This window comes from Labrus bergylta, chromosome 11 (genome assembly GCF_963930695.1).
Source record: "Labrus bergylta chromosome 11, fLabBer1.1, whole genome shotgun sequence".
NCBI lineage: Eukaryota > Metazoa > Chordata > Actinopteri > Labriformes > Labridae > Labrus > Labrus bergylta.
In genome coordinates this window covers 5,967,201-5,991,303 of record NC_089205.1, presented here as the reverse complement: position 1 = coordinate 5,991,303, position 24,103 = coordinate 5,967,201, and the positions used below count along the sequence as shown (strand labels likewise).

Here is a 24,103-nt window from a genome sequence, read left to right as displayed (position 1 = left end):
GACGTCCTGGAGCTGAATCACACAAATGTCCATAATCCTGTTTCAAACACAAGTTCTAAATATATGAATTAAGAAAGGACATTTCTGCAAATCAGACACTAGTGTTTCAGCTGTAAACAGGTTTCACCAAGCTGTAAAAATTACAGTGCACAATGTTTATTTCCTTAAGTTACTATATTGAATTCTACCTCTAATACACATTTCAAACAGGCAAGAGTAGCTCATATAGCTTTGTCGCTCTAGCTACCATATGTTTGATCATTCTCAGTAATGTCAGCACTTCATCAGATGAGGAGCCACAGGCTGGATTCTAACCTGGGCCGATGCTTCGAGGACAACAGCCTTTGTACATGTGGCAGGTGAACGAACCATTAGCCCACCTGCACCCCGGAAATGAAGGCTTTTTTAATTGGATATTGGCAAAAATCCCAAATGGAAAATGTTTACCACTTCAGCTATTCACTGCACAAAATACAAACTTGCAGTCTGAACAATTAGGAATATTCATTAAAATTAAAAACTGCATGTTTTACATTAAACATACTTATCCAAGATTGCTCAGTGAGGGTGTACATTTTGAAAAGCATTGTATTTTATGTTTTCAAGTGTCTATAAGTAGGTATAATAATACTTACATTCAACCACAAAAGCCTACAGTTCAGGCGGAAGAAAGTGTTTTCATATGAGAACCAAAATGTGTGCACAAAGGTTTTGATCTCTTTCATAATTCTTCTCTCCTTTACTCCTCAAACTTACATTTCTGTACGCTCAATGCAGTGTTTTTTTCTTTTTTTTATGGATAAAAGCTTGATTGGAGGAAACTGATAAATACAATTGCTATAAAAACAATATTTCAAAAGGTATATATATACTGCAGTTATATGAGAAAGTGCATATTAGATGATGAATTAGCATGTGTCAGAAGGAAAATATCAGTAGATAAGATGTGCAAAAATCCATGCATCACTACGCTTACTTAACTCTGCATATGAGCACATTCAGTTTCAGAGTTTCAAATACAGAAAATGATTTGGCAACAAGTGTCAAAGCCGAGATGCACAACTCTGCACAGCTGATCCTCACTGACTGAAATCGAACTGTCCCTGCACGGACTGACTGAGAATGTACAAGTAAAATTTTGGATCCTGAAATGCCCCACATAATAAAAACAATCAAGTTTATTTGAGTGTTTTTAAAGCTCAATATGACAGGCTTTGCATACTCATAACATTGTATTCCTGCATGTGATGAAAGCTCACAATAAGCACCTGTTACGGCGCCTATCCCTGAAGCACCTGCTCCCTCCAAACCCTCCAATATGTCCCTGCGCTGTGTTAGCGAGCGGACTGGCTTGTGAATATGGCCCACATATCCGTTCACAGCTTATGGCATTACATTTGAGAGATTAAAACAGAAGAGCAGACACTGTGATTCCACAAAAAAAACACACAGACACACAAACACACAAAAAAAAACAATCCGAGCCACCAAATGAAATGAATATAATGAATAACTGTGCGCTTGGAAAACAACTTTGAAAAAAGCAATTTGGCATATTGCATACGCCGGGACACTAATGTAATGGCGTGAATGTTGTTGATGGCAGTTGATGTCACACAGAGCCATGTAAGGCGAGGATGAGCGACGGGGTAATGCACAATAACCCGGCGCATTAACCTCCTGCCCTCCCCCGTTTTATTTTAATCCAGCAAATTCCATTATTCCCCCCTCGCAGGTCCATTTGCCTGTGTAGGAATCCAACCCTGCTGCCAACCTCCTTTTATTCCTGGTATCAGTGCTCGTATAACCTGCTCGTGTCTCCAGTGTTAATCTACCACCGCCGGGGCCCCGAGCACTTTGAATAAAAAACACAGCTCCAAATCCGCCACTTTGCAAAGGCTACTAATTGCACAAAAGAGCGATCATCCTCTCGGATGGGCTTAAAGACTTAAAACAAACAGATTAGAGCACTGGTAAAGTGATAATGTAGGTTTCACTGTAATTTAACGCAGAAAAGAATAACAAAAGTGGGGCATTCTGCACTTAGAACAATGTGTATTACACACGCCAGACACCACCACACAAAACCTCGCTCACCATTGACCTAATACACTAACATTACATATGAACACATGAAGTCCTAACTGGGCCAGACAGCCTCACACTCTCTCTCACACACACACACACACACACACACACACACACACACACACACACACACACACACACACACACACACACACACACACACACACGTCCATTAAAGTGCTTGAAACTCTTGCAGTTTTTGTTGTAATGTAAAAAATAAAAAACAGAAATGAGCAAACTTTTAAAATCCTCTCTAATAGGGTGACCTTAATCCCTAAATGAAATTTCAAGCCTCTGCAAATGTGCTGAAATGGACTTGTTTGATCTTTGCAGCAGGTTGATGAACTAAATGTGCAGATAAGACACTGATAGCGACGATGTTTGACTGTGTTATTAGCACTTTTATGTAAAGTGATGGGTTCTTGATTGATTGTTTCAAGTGTTTCTACCCTAGTGTTTAATGCTTTTTCAGTCTGTGACGACTTTGATTCTGTTTAGTAAAATAATATTCTTCTTCTAATTGTACAAAAGAATTAAAAAAGTTTATCTAATCTATTAAAAAAAAAAGAGATGGTATGTGTCCGACTTTCCGTCACTGTCGACGTTGAGTTGAGTCCTGTATCTTTATATATAGCAACAAATTACAAAAAAAGTTCAAATGAAAAAAAAAAAGGCTTGGTGTGATTACCACTTGAGTGAAAAAAAAATGACCTGTTCAAGAGTAAAGTGGGCAAACAAAAAGATATCCAAGCGTACAGTTACAGAAGTTAAAAAGCCTTTATTCATTCATGTTAAAAAATGTAAATTGAAGTTCAAATTGCGTGGCAGACCGACTCGTTTCAGCTCATCAGAGCCTTCATCAGGGTCAGGTACGAAGAAGTTAGCTCTTGACATGTAACATAAAGCAGGCAGACCATACAGTGTCGCATCAGAAGCAACTACAAAGCAGTCTTTAAACAGGCAAAGAGTAGAATATAGGACTCCAGGTGGATAGCTGTCTTCTGCTTTGAGCAGTTTAAAATCAGGTGAAATGTTGATTATGATAAGGCAATAAAGCAAGTTTCTGAAGCAGTGTAAGTTGTAGTTGACCAGAATGCACTGCAGCCAGAGAATATGTTTTGAGTTATTAGTGTAGCTGCACAGTCTGAGACATGTTCAGTAGTCGACTTGTAACCTTGACAACAAAACTTTTATGGAGTGGTCAGAGGGAGTTTGAATAAAATCAGTAACAGAAGGAAATGTGGGGAGATTGTAAGCTGTGTTGGAAACACTGCTGCGAGTGTTTGTCATGTGTTCAGTCTGACTGGGATGGAGACATCATGGGCTTCTGCCCACTTGGCATTAACCCGTATCCCCAGCCCGTCCTCGTTGGCTCCGTCGCAGTAAGTGTAGGCAGCTCATTTGCATCGGGATGCCTCTGGGCCTTTTATTCTGTGCTTGGTGGATTTTACTTGGTGGTTTGGCTGGAACTTCAACCAGCGGGCCGCCCTCAACACCCCCCCCCCCCCCCCCCTCCTCCCTCCCTGCCTCCAACCGTTCCTTTCACACAGTTGGAACAGATTATTTTCCTAACAGTGTGAACAAATAAATGTTTGTCCTCGTGCTTTTGTTGTTTGGCAGAAATCATCCGAGGCTTTTGTCCTTCATGGTTGTTTCATGTGAGATTTTTCAAAGTGCAGAGAAAAAGATCAAACTTATCTTATCATGGCTTCCTAATTCAGATTATATACAGGTGATTTTCTCTCAACAAAATGCAGGAACAAAAAGCACAAACCCCTGTGAAAACTTAACATCATAGGCATCCTGATTACCTAACTACAAAAGTTTAACTTATCTCCAATGTTGGTCGTATCATTGAGGGCAAAACGTGTTTTTCTTTCTGATGGAGGAGATATGAACGTTTGAATGATCTTTAATTCAGACCTTTCTTCCAGTTGGCAGGGGAAGCCCAGGAGCTGTTCTCGGTACGCCACGGTCCCGTTCGAGCTGCTCGGATTCTGCCAGCTCCTCACATCAGTGAGTATCCAAATGTTTCTACATGTGTAAGGACTGACCCTGATACACACACTGCATGTGATAACTTCAGGCGAGGTCTTGATCAGTATATCTGCATATTATTTTACATTGTTACAGTGTACCTATGTGTGTTCTATGAGGCTGCTGCACAGTTAATGTTTTTTCCGCCTCACAGGCACATTACAGATTATTATTGGTTTTATTTCTTAACTAATAATGACATGAATGATGTAACTCCTTTGAATGTATGGTTAAAGTTGAAAAAAATAAAGACTGGTTCAATTATTAAAGTAATTTGAACAGTAGGGGTGACGTGTACAGGCCCCACGATACGATATTATCTCGATACTTTTTTAAAAATTTTTTTTTAAGATTTATTTTTTGGCTTTGTGTAACTTTAATGTAGAGATAGGACAGTGGATAGAGCTGAAAATCAGAGAGAGAGTAGGGAATGACATGTGGGAAAGGAGCCACAGGCTGGATTCGAACACGAGCCACCCGCTTTGAGGACTAAAGCCTCCATACATGGGGCGCGCGCATTAACCACTGCGCCACCAGTGCCCCATTATTGCAATTTTAAACATTTTGTGTTATGTGCTGAGAATTTCAATTTAACTTTTTTAACTGTATATCAGTCCACAAAACTAAACTGGATCAAGAACTGTGTTGTCAAATAACAAAACATTCTCAGTCTTTTCATCTCACTTCAGTCTTTTGATTTCTACACAAGGGGAGTCAAGCCCACAGACTGACTGACACTGTGATAAAAGTCAAACCCTTTAAAAGCGCCATGCGCCTCACAGTCTGAACTGTTGATCAGTCTAATCGAACTGAACACAACCATGTACGGACGACTGAACAATTTCTGTCATTTTTTATAATGCAACTTGTTCAAAATGAGCTGTGCAACCCCTTCAGAAATTAAAAATGTAAATAAGAATATTCTCTATTTATATAATAAAAAATCGATACTTGAACTGAGCCACAGCCGCCCACACACGGCAGCACTCTGCTTACACTATATTGGACTTTTAAGGGCCACATCCCAGCATTTGTTGTCACACAGAGTTTACTTTACCTTCAGATGATCCCTTTGTTCTTTTTTTTTAAGACCACATTAATCTTTGTAGTCCCTAAAACGTGACAGGGATGTGGCGTTTTCTTTGTAAGTCCTCTGAGGTATCTTTCCAGGATAACTTTAAGACATCTTTCCTGGAAGAAAAAAAAAGCGCTCCAGTTAACTTGATTTCAGCATTCAAGGTCGACACTTAAAATTAAATGTTGTATGCCACATCCTAATGCAGTTTTGGGTTGTGGGCTTTCTAAGTGGCGCTATATCATTAAAATGAAAGAGTGCTCCATGCTGCCTCATCCTCATGGTAAAGTCAATCTACGATTAGTGTTGGCCTGCTCTCAGTCAGCGGTGGAAGACTCTTTGCTGCCAAAGTTCTGCTGGAAAGTTCTTCACCGCTCTGCTAGAAAATCTCCCTCTAACTCCCCTAAATCCAAATCGTCTCTTTAAGACACTTTAATATTTTGTTTAGGTAAACATGCATGTCTTGTTCTCTGTTTACATTTTTAACTGTAACTTTTTCCACGTGTTTTCTCAGAATTAGAAATCCTCAAACGGTATCTGGTGCTGCATAATGCTTTCTTAGATTCCCGAAACATCAAAAATTGATCAGCCTTTATATCATTCTGTCTGAAAATGGTAAGGACTTCTTTGTTGGATTCTGCAGCAAAATGACAGCTGCTGTAATGCCAGGAGACATCTCAAATAAAAAAGGAAGAAATCGTTTTTTTTATTAATAAACCAAAATGTAGTGCTGCCTGAAGATCTGTAGTAAATTAAAATGAACAAATGAATGCAGAAGTCGACAAGAAAAGTCTGAAACATTAAATATTAGATTGCAACAAATCATTAATAATAAACCCATTGGGATGCATTGACTATAACAAATTGATGATACTTAACAGAATATTTGAGAAGGTTGTTCCCGCACATCCTCTTCTGCTTTTTATCCCCCTTTACCCTCGTCATTTGCTTCATGAGATCATGACCTTTAAGGGGTCATCAAGGCTACGTTCACACTGCAGCAAAAAGTGTTTTTTTTTTTATAACAGTGTGAACAGCACAATTCATCTGGATTCTGATGTTTTCAAATCAGATTTGGACCACTTTCACATGTGAGTCCGGGAAAAATAAGATCTGTGCAAGAAAAATCTGAATTGAGCATTAAGGCTTACAGTGTGAACACGTGTGTGTTTCCATCCACATGTTTTATGTGAACTTTATGTGAGCACTTGGCTCAGGTTTTTTTGTGTGATAAAAACCTGCACTGAAAAGCATCAAAGCATCTTCAACCTTGTGACCATATCTTTTGGGAGACACTTGAGTATAGGTGACCAGGCATATGACATATAATGGAAATATAATGAACAGGTTGTTACAAAATTTTAAACAACAAACCTAACTTTAATGTAAAACCATTTAGATTATGTTCTGATAACAACTTTAACAGAACAAATGGCTGTGTCCTTACTCTCTAACTTCAAATAATATTGTAAATATTAACTTGATTCCTCCTAGTGACATATGCTTCCATTTATTATCTGTCATCATCGTGAGAGAGTCCCAGTGATGACTAACAAATGTTTCACTGGTTCCACTGTCTTTGTCAGACACCGGAAAGTTTAGCACAGCATGAATAGCGCTGTTCATATTCTCAAAGCTGCAGTGCAAATGGTCTAGTTGTTCCGCTGATTAGTTCGTTTCCAGACAAGGAGTTTGAATTTCATCTCTGCAGGTGTCAATCAGTGCTGTGAAAACTGCCATATAAGCCCAATGGTTTGTGGCTTTTCTCTTTTTTATTAGTGAAAAAAAAAAATCGCCTTTTTGTTCTCTCTCCGTGTTCCGGTCTTCCGGCAGATTTCAACAACGCACAATGGCAGCATTTGAAGAGCGCTGGAAGTGGATGAAAGCAAACCACAGTAATAAGAAGCAGCAGATAGCCCCAACACATGAGGGAAGCAATTCTCCTCAGCAGAAAATAAATATGAATTGTACTACTGGAGGGAAAGGACACTGATTGCAATCTGTTAGGGCGCAAACAGTGTTGCACTGTGGTGAGCCATTAAAAGGCCAATTGTCCAGGCTGTGAGGACGTGGGTGGGCGGACTCAGAACGACCCGAAAATAGGTGTTGATTATAATACGGCAAGGTTACGGTTTCCTAGAATAGAGAGGGATGTTCTGGGTTTTTCAAAGGGAAGTGAATGCGTTTATCCACATCCTGTGGAGTTTACAACCTATGACCTTCCGTTGTCTTGGAAAATGAGGCTACACTCTTTCCTTAATTCATAATACAGGAGCATTACGGAAAGAGAATATATATTTATAAGTCCTTAGGGGGGGGCAATATGGTAATATAATAATACTGGTATCACTGAATGAAGCAGTGTTATATAGAATACAAAAAATCAGTGGTTCTTTAACGCTCTATGAAAACTGGATATTGGGAGGGTCTACATGCCGAGCCAGCAGTTTGTATTGGCTTATGTTTAGGTTAGGAATATTTATCTGGGACTAGTTTTCCATAAACCAGTTTGATGGTGAAAACACTGAAGAGAGCAGTTTAACATGGGGCGGCAGGAGCTCAGTCAGGAGCGACTTGTGTTGGGAAAGGAAGGGTCAGCGGTTGAAGTCCAGGTACAGACCAAAATATGGAAGTTGGTCTGGTAGCTGGAGAGGTGCCGGGTCAATTCCCGAGCACTGCCGAGGTGCCCTTGAACAAGGCATAGAACCTCCAACAGCTGTGGCGCACACCCAAGCGTAGCAGTGTGTAGCAGCCCTGCTCTGACATCTGTCTATTAATGTCTATTAATTAATTAATGTCCACAGGTCCTGTTTGTGCATGTGTCTGTTTCAGGCCTGTGTCTCTCAATAACAGAGTGTGAACCTGAATTTCCCTCAGTGATTAATTAAGTATGTACAATAAAATAAAAGTAAATAAAATTAAGTAATCATTGTTTTGCCGACACTTATGAGAGGGCTGCAAGCTGAGCTGCCCCTAACTTTGGTTCAGCTTGTTTCTCTCGTAACTTCCAGTTGTGGTATGACACAGAGAATCCTTCATTCCAAACAAAGATAAATAAAAACACAACCAAAATCTGTCGTTCCACTTAAAAAAAAAACTGCTGACTCACCAGCTGTCATCCATTTTTTCTGCTATGCGGTAGGCGTGCAGATTTCTCATATGAGATATATTTGTGCCTTCTTTCAGACGAAGCGGTTATGTTTTGAAAACAGAGCTACACTTTAGATGCTCCCATACTGTCAAAGGAACTGTATGGACTTAAGTATGTTGTATTGAATGTTGCAGGGCATAGTATTACATTATCTAAACACACAGCCATCCCCTCTGTTACATTCAAACATCAATGAGTCCACATGGAAAGCAACAGCCCCTCTAGAATACATTGCCCATTGCAGTAGGTTCTCTCTCCATATAATGTTGTTTTTTTTTCCTCCCAGAAAGTTTATTTTAGTAAACGTGCCATTTCACTAAGTCTCTCCGAGTCATATTTATGCAACGGCTCAATATCTTTACTGGGAATGATGTCTGATGACAGAAACATGAAAGGAGAAAAGGATCGTGTCAGGAGTGTTAGAGGCTGGTTGGGAAGGCACGTTTGCTCTCACGCCATACCACAGGAACTAGGGCTGATTACTGTCAAGCCTCAAATTACAGTCCTCCAAAGGGTAACATCTTTTTCAATCCAAGCGCCCCCGTCCCCTCAATCCCCTGATCCTCTGTCCGTCTTCAAGAATGAGACAATCAAGGAAAAATATGGGATCAGTCAACTTAATGCAACATGTTTTCTCATGGCTTTTTACAAATATGCCTGCTGGGATTTTACCATGGATGTAATAGCCCTGAACAAACAAGGAGAGGTCTACTTGCTTTGCTACACTTAGAAGGAGAGATTTTTGAAATATATGTAAATAAATATTTGGAGAAAGGCAACGCTTTCTGCCTCTGATGCAGTTAAGGACTATTAACAGTAAGGGCACAAAAGCGTTTGTGGGTTCTTGATTAGGAATGTTGCTGACTAACTTACAAAATAAAGCCTCATTTACCAAAAAAAACCCCGTCTTCATCCCAAATGTTTCATGACCATAATTCAATTACAGGGCAACAGTAGTAATGCAATCAGCACGTTTCCTGTCATGGTAATAAGCCGCCTGTTCAGTGAGGGTGAGCAGCTCTTGAGGCCTCACATGTTCGCTTAAAGAATGTCCCTCTTTGTTGTGTGCACATCTTTTCTGTTTCTCATCTGCCTCTCTCTGTGACTGCTCTTCCTCCTCAGGCCCTCTGAAGATTGACAGTTTTGCCGACAAGAGGCCCCTCCTGGGGGTTTGCAAGAGCGCAGGGTCCTCTGGGTGAGTTTGAGCGTCACAATAAAGCTGACATCACCTCCTCTCTCTGCCGTGGTGTTTTAAATGGCGAAAGTCATCTGCTGTCTTTGACCATGTGCAGTCATCTGAGTGCTCCTACCAGACAAGTGATTTTATCTTACTGAAGTGACACTCAAAAGGACAGCAGTAAACAAATGGGTTATGATAGAAGAATGATAATTATGATACTACACTATCAAACTTTAAAGGTATAGTACGTGACTTTCAGAGTTGAAGTCCAGTAGATGTCGCACATGAGCACAGTCTCTCAAAACAAAACATGGCTGTCCCTTCTGTGCACCGCATCCCCACCTCTCCCACCATTCTTTCAGTGTGACATCGAGTGCGGCCATTTGTGTTTCATACCAAAAAATATGTTTTTTTTTTATTTGGAAATTATGTTTTTCTCCTTGAATTACACTCGCAGAACTCCTCCATTATGCCTCTACTAACAGCGTCCTTGAGTGGGCGTGGCTCTCTCTCTTCCCTCACCTGGTGTCAGAGGCTAACAGGTGGACATGGAGGGGGTTCACTTGAAACATGTCTGAACCTCTGAGTGAAACATGAAGAAGTAGCGCAGTCCCATCTCGTATGAACACAAAGCCGAAACAACAATTTACTCCTTACAGAAAGTCTATATTTAGTTGGGTTTCTATCTATGTTGAAATGTCCCATAGTAAACGTTTAAAGGTAAAGATCAGTAGTTTTGAGGTATTATTCTAAATTTGCTCACTGGCTGTAAAATTAAGCGCCGAAAAAACTTGAAGGTTTTACGAAATGCATTTTCCAGACATTGCAAATGCTGTCACTGGCATCTTCTAGTTGTTTGCTAAAGATGAACTGAATGCAATATCTTTGTCTGATTTACAGCACATACCTGGCCTGACCTGCCGATACAGATTTTTGCATAATACCGATTTTCTTACTTTTAAGCACTATCATTGAGAGCAATAGATTTTTGGAACTTTTCTTAAATGGAAATAAATTTAAGGTTCAAAACAAAACACTGACTGAGAAGTACATTTTATAACAAACAACACTTAAATACTGCAGCAGGTTAGAGACCATCTCTATTTCTCACTCAAACTAATCTCCACTAGAAGACTATGAGTGTCAAACACTTAACTACCTGTATATTTTTATGCCATGATACATGATGTAAGTGTTGTGTACTGCTTCACTCTCTTCAGATGAATTCTCCCTGACTCCTAAAGAAACGATCACTTACAGACTCTTACCTGTCTGCCTCTGTTTCTCTCTGCCTCGGTGAAGTGTCAAAGAGTTTTTATTTATGATGTTTATATCTGTTAATTCTCAACATTATTCTACAATATGTCCTACAAAGTGATATTTCTCACATCAGAACAAACTTTCCACTAACACGCTCATACACAGAGGTTTTATCATTGTGTCCACCTGTAACCAGTTTATATTACAGGGGTATGAATTACATAATATTTTAACGACCCGACAAGGTCAGAGAGGTAGGCTTACTTTAAGACAAGAGGTCTGAGTTGCTCCTCCAGTATGTCAAACCTTTTTCACCTCTGCTGATGGGCCGATCATGTCTACACTGCTGATATGTAAGCTTGTTGTGAGTGTGGCCGTCCTTTGGCATTAAATGGCTCTCGTTTGGCACAAAATCATCTATATTTGTGAGGACCAACAGGTCAGAGCCGAGCAGGCTGAAAGTCGGCTAGTCTGGTCACCCTCTGATCTATCGTTGCACCTTTCATTGTTGCCACAGGACACACAATTTTAAAGTTGATCAGGTTATCAGAATCCAGCAAATTTTTTTTTTGTTTTTTTTTAAATGTCCTGCTTTTTTGCTTTGACAGTTAATCAGCACCTCATAACAGCTAGATGATTGAGAAGAATGAGAACACGATGTGATGAGATGACGCAGAATGATCCAGTGTAACAGGGATGAGCATCGGGTAACTTTCCTGACAAGTGCAAAGAGACCATAAGACAAACACTGAAGCAACCTTTGTGTGCCGTTAGAAAGAACCATGTTCATGTCATTGTTATAAAAACGTTCAAAAATGAAGAGAAAAGTGTTACACTCTTTGCAATATAAAGAACTATAACTACATCTGAAAGCAATTTTCTCTGAATAACAAAAGGCATCAAAGGACACCCAACTTTTTGTTATGAAGCCTCCACAAGCATCCAGCTGGAGCTGAGCCAGTGCATGTGACTGTGAAGCATCAATTTATCGTAAAACTATGGAATCCAATGAGTACCTGAATGCCCCATACGCAGACAAAAACAAGATTAAACAGATGAGTAGATGCCTTGAATTGTCAGAGTTTGGATTGGGAGAGGCATGTCTTTGTTTAGTGAATTTAAAGAGTGACAGACCCTCAGGCATCTTGTACTCGCCTCTCCATACCCGGTCCCTTCCCCTCGTCCGTGTCTCCCCCCCCCCCCCCCCCCCCCCCCCCCTACCCCCCCCATATGCTGCTCCTCCAGAGCAACACAAAATTTAACTCAATATATCCTCCCTGGGAAATGAAATAAGGAAGTCTGTCTACAGCTGGGCCTCGATGGAGACCACCTTCTTGATGTTTTCCAGGGACTGCCGCCCCTGTCTCTCTGACGCCGTTGCCGTGGCTTCTGCTTTTCCTATGTCCTCACTGACATAGAGACAGGCAGCGTTTTGACGGTTTGGCGAATCATCCAGGCGTCGCTCGACACTAATGCTGAAAACATGCGCTGTGTTGAAAAGCAGAAACCCTGACCTCTGGCTGAATGGCACAGCCTGGTTCTTCCCCCTTCAGAAGTGCGTGGTAAATAACACTCTGGTCAGAGACGAGAAGGAAAAAGGCTTCCGGGTGCGGCACAGTACTTTCCATTGAGGATGTTCATAAACTTACTAAGGTCCTCACACAATTTTTAGCATATAATCATTTTGAAATAACAGCTTTTGTTAACCACCAAAAAGGATGCCGTCTTGACACTTAAATGGAAAACAGATTGGAGCCTTGGCTGCTACAGCAGTGCTGGTTTAGAAGTTGGTTCAGTCAGCTCTAGGCTTAGATTACAAGATTTGCAAATTAAAGGAAAACCAGAGAAGGGAAAAAGCATGTGTGCTGAAGCCCTGTACTTGTGGATTTCCAGCCAGGCACACTCAACATAATTTTATCAATGGAAAGGATTATGCCTTAAGTCCAAACAATGTATAGATCCAATGATTTTCTTGACAGTAAAGCTATATATATGCGTCCCTCTCACTCTTTGCACCAGTGCCAGAGGGTTTGTGGAATTAGTAAAGAATGCCCGTACCATTGTAGACTTTGGTTTGCTCAAATTTCTGGAAATGATTTGTTTATCCTTCCGTACTGGCTGTTATTATTGTCATTTATTTCATGTACATCTCTAAAAGTATTACAATTTGGGGAGATTTAAGGCTCCTCTCTCACCATCTCAATGAATGTAAATTTTATGGCTGAGACGGAGGCAACTTAACTGTTTGTGGGTGTTTGAGTGCACACACTTGTTGGGCAAAAGTTCAGTGATGAATAAGCGTGCTTTGTTCTCCAGAGTTTGGGAACTGTCTCTGACATTTCCAACCTCCAGCTTTCCCCTCACAACATCTCCAGATGCTGAGAGGATGTGGTCCCTTTTTCTTTTAACCAATATAGTCCTCTTTCACTGTGCAGATTACTCCTGGATGTGCTATTTCAGGGCTTTGGCTGATGATGATGGATATTCTAAGAAGTGTGCCTGATCACCGTCTAGTCCACGGATACTTTTTTTATGGTTTTCACAATCAGTGCTCCGTGAATGTCACCACTTAAACATGAACATCTTATACTTTCATCTTTTTTAAAGGGGTCTCTTTTAGTCAATCCCATGGGTAGTGTTTTCCTACCAAAATTGTTTTAATTTTTGTGGAGTGGAAAGTCATTTTGAGTGTTATTCGTGCAAAGCTATTGCTATTGTGGATTGAGCAAAACGTGTTTGTCAAACACTTTGATCCATTGTTGGTTAATCTGGAACAAAATTCTGATCAACACTGTATCATCAATGTGAAAGTGTCCTCAGTTAATGTATAAAAGAAAATGACCCCTGAAATTTGATTCAGATCCTAATCACGAGCATACTTGCATGTTTTTGTTTTAAAAAATGTCAGGTTTTCTGCAAATTCGTACTTAAATAAGGTTGAGTTTACATTGATGTTAGAATGAAGTCATCCACTTTACCAAATAATCCTAACATTACATCCCTTTATTCACCAGATGCACTGAAAAATCTTTGTTTGATCCCTACATAGCTGAGATGATTAGTCATTGGCGGTGTCCAAAACCACATTCATACTATTCATACTTAGTATGAAGTCAAAATTATTATGTAGTACGTTCCAAATTCATATTATGCAATTTTGTGAATTCAAGAAGTACGCAGATGTACACTAGATTGGCTAGATTTTTAGGTAAGATGAGAGAGCTCACTTGTCAGTATACTCGACTGCCCCACAATGCATTGTGGTTCTTCAGTCTAGCCAATGGTGGAGCTCATTAGCCAGCCAACAATCATAAATGAAACAACCGTACTGTAATGTATTTTCTATGTAGTCGAATAGTATTCAAATAACAAAGTAGCTGTGTAAGTAATGAATGCATGTATATTATTGTTAAATTCTATACCGTAGTACAAATCTGCAACATGATTTAGTTATTTCAGCACCCTTTTGATCCCTTTATAGTATATGAAACCTACCAAAGACTGGTATTCTTGGGTTTAAAACGCTGTTTTCGGCCAGAATTAGGCCAGCATGTAACTTGTTGTGACACTGCATTTCACTGGAGTCAGATGGACAGACACGCCCATGCTATAACAGAATGAAGGTTGTTGGTGTTAATCTGTAAAATCTTGGCACTTTCAAGCCTGACCTTGCTAACAGGTCATCAAACTGGGCACGGCTCAGCCTTCTGTACCAAGAGGCAAAAAAAAAAGGTTCAGCAAAGTCCATTTCCAGGAAAAGATGGTGAAATTAACAAATCTGTGTCTGAATCTGGTTGATATCATGAACTGACAGGATGGTTTTTTGGTTATTCCACTTCATGGGAAGTAAAAAAAAATGGCTTGTTGTTTCTTAACCAACATGAATAAACAAATTGAAAGCATGGTCACAATCGTAGAGCAAGGTGAAAACTTGCTTTGCTTTTGGTCTAACTCGACTTAAATGGAGTGGACAGATGGATTTTAGTCTCTGGATTTTTGCTGTGGGATCGTTAAATCAAATCTCCCAAGTGTAAAAATGGTTCCTTTGTGTAAATAGATAGTTAGGGGACGATTATGTATTTTTCTGGTACTCAAACCAACAAACTAAATTGAAAGCAAACCACAAACCTGCAATGTCAAACATCATGTGCATGCAAGGATATCAGACACTTTCTGTGTCCATTTTGTTTATAAGGCACTGGACTTACAAGATTCATACCAGCTTATGTGCAGTCATTTCATATCCTACTCTGCTATCTGGGTATCAGGCTTTCTTTCATACTTGAAGTAAAACAGTAGCTGTATAGGTGCAATTGTAGTTTTTTATTATTACTTTGGGTGCAACATCAAAGGTAAAATGTGCATCAGACATAATGTTATATTACTGAAATATATATACTAGTATCTTTTAGTGATGCAGCAGGATATTAATTACTTGGTTGAAAGCAGTAAATTCAATTTATCACCATGAAACACACACACAGACACACACACACACAGACACACACACCACACACACCACACACACACACAGACACACACACACACACACACACACACACACACACACACACACACACACACACACACACACACACACACACACACACACACACACACACACACACACACACACACACACAGAACCCTTTTTGATGGCCAAAGCCCATTGTGGCACTAAGCCCTTGTGTTTCAGTGCATTTTCATGACGGGTTTTGCTCTGTGGACCGGATGTATCCGTCTTTTAAAGTGTATTAAATGGAAATCATCAAGCATTTGTATAAAACGAGCCACCAGATTAAGGGGATTTGGAGAAGTGATGCTTTTTATCCACCATGAGGTTATGGTGTTCTTCACTGTCACATTATGACCACCCACGGGCACACACACATGCACACACACGCTAACACACACACGCACACACGCAAGCACTCATGCTTTCCAAGCCTGCTGAATGTTCGGGATAGATTCAACAGTCAGTGACTCAGGGAAACTCATTATTTTAGTGAGTATTGAGACAATGCCTTGCATAAGTATTAACCCTTGTGTGATTTTTCAACATTTCACTTTGCTGCAACATTGTTTTCAAAAATATATTTTTGTAATCCTGATAAAGTTGTAATAGCAGATATCTCTTAGATGCAAGGTTACTAAACTGAAGTAAATTGGTTGAAGTGCATGTTAGTGTGGGGTTTCAAGCACGCAAACCTAGTTTCATTACCGGTACTAATTTTTGACGCCATGTTTCTTTTCCCCCTTAATTTAAAATACTTATAACCCCAACACATTTTCTTTAAAATAGCATTTTAACTGGACAAAAACATTTGATAATATCAAAGGCTTGATTACTTACGCAAAGCACTTCGTATTTTATTTAAACTATAACTCTCATTGTTTACTCGGGTAGCTTATTATGTAATCATCCAAAGCAGAGATCTCTTCTTGGTCTCCTTAATTTGTCTTTAATTTGTGGACATGATACTAACAAAAAAAACACCCTCTTTTGTCATGTATTTGCATGTAAAACGAGAGTGGCTGTAATCTGGTCTTCCACTTCCCCTTTTCCTTGCCCCACACTGGAACACACACATACATACACACTTTTTTTTTCAGCACAGAGGGAGAGCTTTGGGGCTCAGGCTTCACTCCGCAGCGTTTATTTTGACTTGCATGTCTGTTTTATGTCTGTCGAAAATGTGTTCTGCCTCGCCAGTTTTCCCCCTTCAAATAGGAAGTCCGATTAAACTCGGTAGTGCTGGAAGTGGGTGCATGTAAACACAGCCGACAGGCTGAATGATTAGTAATGACTTTTCAAACCTTTACCACAAGCCTGTTCTCTAAACCAGGCCTCTGTGGTCAAAGCAATTAATATTTTATTTTACTCCAGTTTAAAGGTTTCTTTTCTTTACATTGATCTAAGTATATATTGGAGTACAAATGTAATTCTCTTCAGATGTTGGATGGAAGATAAAGGAGCACTAGCTTGTTTAAGTTACACACTTGGTTCCAGATATCTGAAGCATTTCAGAGTAAGAAAATCTGCTTAAGTTGACCTAAATTCATATGATACGAAAAATATTTTATCTGAACTTTGGACTCCCATCTGTGCCAACATTTAGGAGAGCTCTACAGTTCATATAACCTGTTTGGAACAAAATACTTATTAATTTTAAAGATCACGATTCTCTGTTCTGGCCACAGAGGGATGATGTTTACTAAAATAATGGAGTTTTCATACTTACCAGGGCAGTCACTTACTGTACTCGTGCAATCAACATGAAAATAGGCACAGAATAAGTAAAATAGTCTCTTCAGCTTCAAACAACTCAATTGTCAGACCTGAACACAGATAACATCACAGACTGCATTTGTTATATTTTAAAGTTGCTAGAGGTCACAAGATGATTATAGTTCCTTGCAAAAGAGACTTCACGTTCCCTCAGATAATATTCAGACTCATTCATTTTCCCAAAATGTAACATGAAGTTATTGGAAAAAAAACTGCCGCATTCATACTAATTGTAGACTAATTTAGCGCTTAATTCAATAATTTGCTCATCAGTCATTTTTTTTGATTCTTTAAAGTAACTATTTTGCCCTACAGTGGAAGAAACAAGCTCTTAAAGTGTAACACAGACACAACTAATGACTAGAATAACACTGTAGCATCACAGCCTATTACACATTTTGGCAAAGGTATAGGCTTTTTGCCGTGAGTGCTTATAAACTGGACATCATCTGATATATGAGGTCCTACTAATCTGTAGTGGCGCATATCTTGTTCAGAAATTTTTTGGGTGTTAAGTCATTGCACTGGTATGGGTCTTTGTCTTGGTCTTTATCCTCTGCTAGTTGGGAGTTTATCCTTGATTATCCTATCCTGATGAAATAATCCTTGATTTGTTTTGTAACACATAAATGTTGAATCACGACTTCGAGCTGTCCACTAGTTCGTATCCTGATTCAAAGGCAAAGTTAACTCGTCAGTTTTCTTTGTGCAGCTCTGAGATGTCAAAGCAGAAGAAAAACTCCTCCCTGACCAGATGTTTCTTGTGTCAAGTGCTTCCACTTAACTTGGACAGAACATTGGCACACAAGTCTAAAATGGCCAAAATTGGATCTAATGCAAGCTTTGGTTTGGGTAATGAATATTAATATCCACTCCAGTGCTGTCAAAGGAGGAAGAAATAAGCTCGATTTATTGACTGCTTATACATAAATCCCCATGGCAAATGTATTTTCATTGTTACTCTGTTTACTGTTGGGCACTTCCTAATATTTCTGATTGTTTGCTCTTATGTTGTGTCATTTGGTAGCCAGTACAGTCAGACTTTTTGGTTCTGTTTGCTCACTTTTAGCTTTAATGCAGAGCTTTTGTACATAAACACTTAGAATGATTGAGAGTCTGAACAAGCACACACATACACACACACTCAAGGCGGCAGTGTGTTTCCAAAATGCTAGCCATTAAATTTGTACGTGCAGCATTAAACAGTGAGGGAAATGTATTTCTGGCAGCTCTGCAGACATGGAGCTGTGGTTGAACTTTTTACCCTAATTACTCTTCTACTAATGCCTGCAGCTTGCCGGAATCTCTGCGGCTCCCTCCAGGCCCCCAGTAGGCTCTGATGTGGTCAGCTTTTTTGTGTTTGTAGGGGGTGATGGGGCTGGATTTTTGATGTGACTGAGAGGAGAGTAAGAAAAACAACAAATAACAGAAAGGAGTACAGAAAGATTGGTGTAAGAGATTTTTTGTGGAATTATTGATGGTTGATTGACAAGAGGCCCTTACAGTTTTTAGATTTGTAGACGCTATAGACTTTTTATTGGAAATTGATGTATCCACTGGGATGTCACCTGTTGATTTGTGGACTACCGTTTTAAAGCCATTTTAGTAAACATAGCCATTTTAGTAAACATAGCCACTGAGATGTCACCATTGGTTTCTGGACTCCTGGATTTGAATTGTTGCACAGAATGGGATTGTATTTGACTGCCACATAGCTCATTAATGACACATTTAGAAGTGTTTCTTGCACCAGAGTGCTACATGTTTATTTCTGCTTTTAAATGGACTCTTAAAAATGGGGTGCTCAGGGGATTGACTTACCTCTGGAAGCAGCCTCATGTGACCATTTGTAAAACTGAAGTTTTTGGCACTTTACATTATTTTCAGAGGCTTATCTTTCCTGCCAAACATCCATTTTCAGACTGAACTTTGAGTGCTTGATGGGTGTTTCGAGTCTCCAGTTGAAACACTGAGTTCTCCCTTTCAGCAGTGCCAGCCTTGACTTCCCAAACCGACGTTGTATTTGTTTAGCATTTCCACAGCATGTAATTGTCGTTCGTATTTGGGGAGCTTGTAAAACTTTGCACCAGTCGGAAATGTGGTGCACGTCCCTTCCTTGTAAATGAATTTATTTGCCGGCTTTTTAATTCCTCCTTGGGCTTCCATCTATGCTTTCCACAGCCACATGAAATCTTGTGGTTTTGATCTCCTGGTTTAGTTCACATTCATAAAAAAGATGTGTGCAGATTGTGTCGGCCAGAAGGAAAGTGTTCATGGAATAAGTGCAGCATTGATGTGAAAATTACAATAACAGATGTCAACATGTTTCATATTGGAGGAAGTGCACAGAATAGATTGATGATAATGGCACAATAATAAGACACACGCCATCCATAATGGTCCTTAATGATCATTGTAAACAGTTACATATCTAAAATTAAGATTCACACATGGTTGTAAAAGTCACATTAAACATTGCTTTGTTAGGAGCTTTTCCAGCTCCAGTGGGACAGGGGAATGACCCAAACACCCAGAGTTACTGTGGGGCCAACGCAGAGAGTGATGGATTCAACGGGTGTACCCTCATGGTGCTTCACGGCGTCGCAATTAAGCATCGGAAAAGTCAAATATTGGACAATTGGATCTAATCTAACACTTTTCACTGTATGTGATATTTCTTGCCAAGACTTTAGTGATCCCGTGACTCTACAGGAAGTCAAGGGTCTCAGCATGTTAGAATAATTTTCATTCTATTATTTTCAAGTTGTTGGATTTTTATAAATCCAATTTAGAATTGGAAATAAGTTGTTCAAATGAGTTTAACTTAGGACACTCCTTTTTGACCATCATCTGACTGAGGCTGTAATTGTATCAGCAGGTTTACAAGTTGTGCTGAGTCTTTTATTGTGTCGGCGTAGATTTCTGTTAGGATGTTATTTATTTTAGTGTGTGCCTTTCTGATTTTAATATCATGCTGTATGTGAGGAGTCTAATAGGACCAATTCATTTGCGTAAAAAACAGCTAAAGAAACAGAATAAGATGAAATAAACCATGGGACTTCGCATGATATTTCAGATGTTTGTAAGTTAGCTTCTCTTTGTTCGAAAGATAAGTAATCATTGTTTAATGTGTTACTTTGGAAATGTTAGCATGCAAAGATTAAAGAAAGAAAGCCAACAATCTCTAATTGAACATTTGTATGAACACATTGTCACTTTGATATCAACATTTAGCTCAAAGCATCGCTTGACCGAGACTTGATACCGACAGACATTGAGTGTCCTGGAGACAAATTTTATTTGGTACCCAGAATATAATGACTAACTTTTTTTATTGTAAGAGATGTATCCTGCTAACGATGCTAAACTTGAGTTAAGTTTAGTTTGATGTCTTCTGTATATGGAGGGACTACTGTTTTTCACCTCAATTTCTGAAGTAGTGTCTTGTCCGATCTAAGAAGGTCAGAGCAGAGCCTCCTTTCTTTCTTCTCCCTCATTTTGTATCCTTTCAGACCCAAGGGCCGCTTTGAGTAATAGTAATTGGCACATTGATCTAATAGGGCCATCATAATAGGCCTGTTACTGAGCTGGGGAATGGTGCTCGGCGTCACCTTAACATGTGCAAGGACTGACATCCCGCCATGATCCATAATGATAATTGTGATTTAGCCTTGCTTTCAACCTACGCCCCAACGTCCCCAGCATGAGGAAATCTTATTACATCTGACCCTGCATAGCCTCCATTAGAACTGGGTCATTTGTTAAAATACTGCAAAAGCAAAACAATTGAACCCTATGCCATTTTATTCTTTCAAAGCACGTTATCATTGTCCCTTTGAATCAATTCCAGGGGCCCATTTTTCGGGATAGAGCTTAGAATTGGATTGATCGGACTCTGATAATGCCGAAATCGATGATGCAGCCGCCTAAAAGTAAATTATCGTCGGGTAAAATTTTAGTATAAATCTTAATGCCTGTAGTCCTGATCAGTAATGGTAGTCTCGCTTGCACTGTGAAGACCTTTGAAATGTTTGTTTCCCATCAGGACGGTAAAACGAATCAAGGATTCTTCAGAACTTTTTTGTAGCACCTATTTAATCTTCTGCAGCAAGCTTCCACTTGGGCTGGAGGCGGGGACATAATCGCACACTAACATTTAACAGGGTCTGACTCACGTACACACACACACACACACACACACACACACACACACACCAAGAACCAAGAACATTTGCAGTCCTGGGACAATATCATAATTCTGGGCCTGGGCTAAGAGATCTGAAGGCTCTCATGGCGCCGAAGCTGTCCAGCCGCTGGCTTGAGAGACATACAATTACCACACTAGTGTGTATCTGTACTTTGAAATGTCTGTATGTGTGTGCACATGCGGTACACTCACTCCCAAAGGTTTTTGTGCACATATCCGTCATCAAGATGGTCATCGGGATATTGTTGTTTCAGTTTTTTTCACCTTGCATCTTTGGGCGTGTTTTCCTGCCTTTGTCTGGGTTTAAAAAAATGAATTGTGTGTCAGAGAAATGCCTCTGATGTAAACTTTATGCATTTATAATAAAAGGTAATGGCTTTATCCCGGGTTGATCCGGTCCGGTTTGTGCAGCCCACAGTCAAATAGTCCTGCTTTGACTTAAAGTAGCAGAATTTGGACCAGCTTTGCTCATGTTTATAGGGTTGAAGCCAATGTGTGTGTGGGGGGGAATTGCAGTTCCTCAACCAGCATCACCTGATGCTGGTTCTAAAAGCCCCGGAAATCACATACACACTTGTGCTAAATAGGCCCATTTTGAAAGTAGAAGTGTTGCCTACCCCCTGGTTCAAAAAGGATTTTGGTTGAACAGTTAATGTCTTAATTGTCATTTATTGATTTTATGAAGGATAAGAGTTAATAATTAGGGGTGTGACTGATTTGACTGTAAGCGTTACCCTGAACGCTTAAAGGCTCACATCAGCTTCACCTCTTTGCCTCTTTCTTGTTTGAAGGACAGTAAGGTTGAGACAGCATTTCCAATATGGCAGCCATTCTCGTTGGGCTTCAAATCTCGTCTCCAGTAACCAATGGGTGTGACATCACCATGTTTTCTCTCTATCTTAACTGAGAGGTCATCTCTAGCATTATCAACCAGTTTTAGTTCAGGCTTTACTCACTAAGGCTAGTAATTAGCCAACACATACAGCAACATTTTCCACAGGCAGAGTTTTAAAGACGCTAACACTGTTTGCCATTTGCTGTCATATTCCAATAAAGACTAGGCTCCTAAGACATGGAAAACACTTCCCAAATACACAAAGAACATGTCAAGACACCATGGAAACATGGACTGAAGAGGGGTGAAAGGAAGGGGAAGAAAAAGTTGGAAAGACAGGCTGGTTTCTCTATCACTGGCTCCATTAGGAGCTTCCTCCATTGGAACACTTTCTGTAGGGTGCGTTTTGACTGACAAAAGCGATGTGTCAAAAACGTAAATTCCCTTTTTCTTTTTAGTGGACCTACTGCGGTGGACTGCACCCCTAACTACTCTACTTGCGATAAAGTGCTAGAAAGTTGATATTTTGATGAAAAGGTCCTCATTGCCAGAGTTTGACCTCCTGTTTCACGATCGCTGTTTTGCATACTCAGGTCTCAACAGTGCCAGATAGTTCACACAGCTCATCTTTGGACAACGATGTTACATATAGGCACAGCATAAAAACATGCGCTATGACATTACCAACGAGTTATCAAAATTGACGGTGTAATTCGTCTGCAACTGATTTTTTGTCATTATTTTTGTTGTTGAGTAATTGTTGCCGCCCTACTCTGTTCTTTTTGGGATCTTCTGAAATGGCTCATTTTTGCTGCTGTTTACCATTTGTGCTTTGTGAGTGGCATGTGTGAGAGTTTCCACCATGAGTAAGAAAAGGAATATCACTAATGATAGGGCACACAGACCGACCATGACACAGTACAGTCTATTAAAAGAACACTGAGTCATTGAGGGGGAAGATTCAACATGGCCGATGTCATCTGTGTTTGGATGGATTGTGGATAAAGTCTTCCCATTATGATCTCGTCATTTGAATAATACCCAGATTTACCTTGGTGACTTGGCAGAAGCTTGCTGCTGTTTGATGTCGATAGTTCCTGATTGTGACTTGCCCTTGCTCCTGTCTGGAGGAAGGGAATTTCTGATCTGCCCTCTCATCTTTTAAATTCTCAATACATCCAGTGCTTGCGTGCAGGTGTTTTTTTGTTCTGATACAATGAACAATGTGTTCCTTTTTTTATTTTTACGCACTTCATTTATCATCCATAATTTTGCGTCATCATGTTTACAGGCACTATTAAGCATACATTGACCTTCCTTGTAAACGTTAAGACCTGGCCAGTGCCTCCTGTGTCTAAAAACCGTCCAGGCTGACACTGATGAAGCTGCACTCCGTATGCACAAGCAGACCTAATAGACTGTTGAAAGCATTTATTCCTATGGCTCAGGAAACAAAACTAACACTGCATCTCACCCCTGTATCCTCAGCCAACGCGGCACCACAGGCCTCGCCAGGGGTGACGAAGAATAAAGGGCGAGTGGAAGCTTTCCTCTCAGAGCGAGGGGAAGGGGCACAGGGGACGGGGCTTGATTAAGATTTATGTCTACATTTTCCTTTACCAGCAGCCGCTGCCTGCTGTTGGATAAGCTCCCTCATGAAACCCTCTTCTTTGCTGTGTTGATAGAAAGGCTTCTTGTAAATGTGTTGCATGACAAAGCTTTTTCCCCTTTTGCCCCTCACTTTCACCATGAGGACCCACAGTGGGACATGCTGGAAACAAATACTGAATGATTTCTCTAAGGATTTTAAAGAGAAGCATTCGGGCGATGGTCTAAGCAGAAATTTGACTTCTTTATCTACAATCTCTCTGTGAATACTCTGCTTTATAAGACGACTTTGAGTGCTTTGAAAGGAGCCTTGAAATGAAATCTATCTATTATTATTATTTGTTATAAAACCTTTATTTGTTTTTGTATGGTC

At 40.0% G+C, this 24,103-nt stretch overlaps 1 protein-coding gene across 3 annotated transcripts in view; it reads left to right on the top strand.

Annotated features, from left to right (window-relative positions):
• bcas3 (BCAS3 microtubule associated cell migration factor) overlaps positions 1-24,103 on the top strand; it is a 336,126-nt gene that overhangs the window by 10,031 nt on the left and 301,992 nt on the right. For all 3 annotated transcript variants that reach the window (XM_065960137.1, XM_065960136.1, XM_065960138.1), the window contains exons 6-7: positions 4,023-4,104; positions 9,474-9,546. In XM_065960137.1, coding sequence (XP_065816209.1) covers positions 4,023-4,104; positions 9,474-9,546 — 155 coding nt within the window. The remainder of the gene's footprint in view (positions 1-4,022; positions 4,105-9,473; positions 9,547-24,103) is intronic.